This window comes from Perkinsus marinus (assembly GCF_000006405.1).
Source record: "Perkinsus marinus ATCC 50983 genomic scaffold scf_1104296954508, whole genome shotgun sequence".
NCBI classification, from domain to species: domain Eukaryota; phylum Perkinsozoa; order Perkinsida; family Perkinsidae; genus Perkinsus; species Perkinsus marinus.
In genome coordinates, this window is record NW_003208109.1 from 1 (window position 1) to 901 (window position 901).

Genomic DNA, 901 nt, shown 5'->3' on the forward strand with positions numbered 1-901 from the left:
CCCGAACCCGAAACCCGAAACCCGAAACCCGAAACCCGAAACCCGAAACCCGAAACCCGAAACCCGAAACCCGAAACCCGAAACCCGAAACCCGAAACCCGAAACCCGAAACCCGAAACCCGAAACCCGAAAACCCGAAACCCGAAACCCGAAACCCGAAACCCGAGTACTTGAGAAATTCCTACCTCTGTGTTGATCATGTATCCAGATCATCCCCCTCCTATCATAGATGACGTTGTCATGACGTGTGGGGCGAGTCAAGTGAGTGGATAGTCTTCGTTCTAGTATCTATCTCTGTGTTATAGGCCATTGACATGGCTATCGCTGTTCTCGCTAACACGAATGGAGAGGATACAATACTCTTGCCTCAGCCCTCCTTCCCACTATACAGTAAATGCTATGCATCTGCTCACCAGATGCAGAACTCAGCCAGGAGGGATGTGCCTTAGATACCTTGTGCTCTTCGAGAGGTATAAACGTCGACTTTTATAAGTTACGGAGCGATAGAAAATTTGAGGTTATCTATAGCAATGTCCCTATCTTGTGTAACTGAGTTACTTCAGGTGGATATGACCTCCCTGCAACGCAGTTTGGAAGTAATAACTTAATGCCAGGGTATACTCCTGAATAATCCTAGTAATCCTTGTGGCAGTAACTGGACACGTGAACATATAGGAGACATCGTAGCGCTATGTCAAGAGTAGCTCAGACATCCTATTTCCGCCTGATCATCATCATATCTGCTTATAAGTAACTCAGTTTGGTAACTTACCAATAATCGCCGATGAGATCTACATGATATGGTCATTCGGTGGGAACTTGAATTCACCTCTATGCTCTGTTGCTCATCAGTCATATGATGGACAGCCAGTGATCCCTTGCTCGTCTCTGATACAGTACC

General features: G+C 46.5%; 1 protein-coding gene across 1 annotated transcript; it reads left to right on the plus strand.

Annotated features, from left to right (window-relative positions):
* Positions 1-229: 229 nt before the first annotated feature.
* Pmar_PMAR025610 (tyrosine aminotransferase, putative) lies at positions 230-517 on the plus strand (the record flags this gene model as incomplete). Its single annotated transcript, XM_002776064.1, has 3 exons — positions 230-261; positions 306-390; positions 450-517. Coding segments are annotated over 3 exons (185 nt in total), but the record flags the coding sequence as incomplete, so codon positions are not given.
* Positions 518-901: the final 384 nt, after the last annotated feature.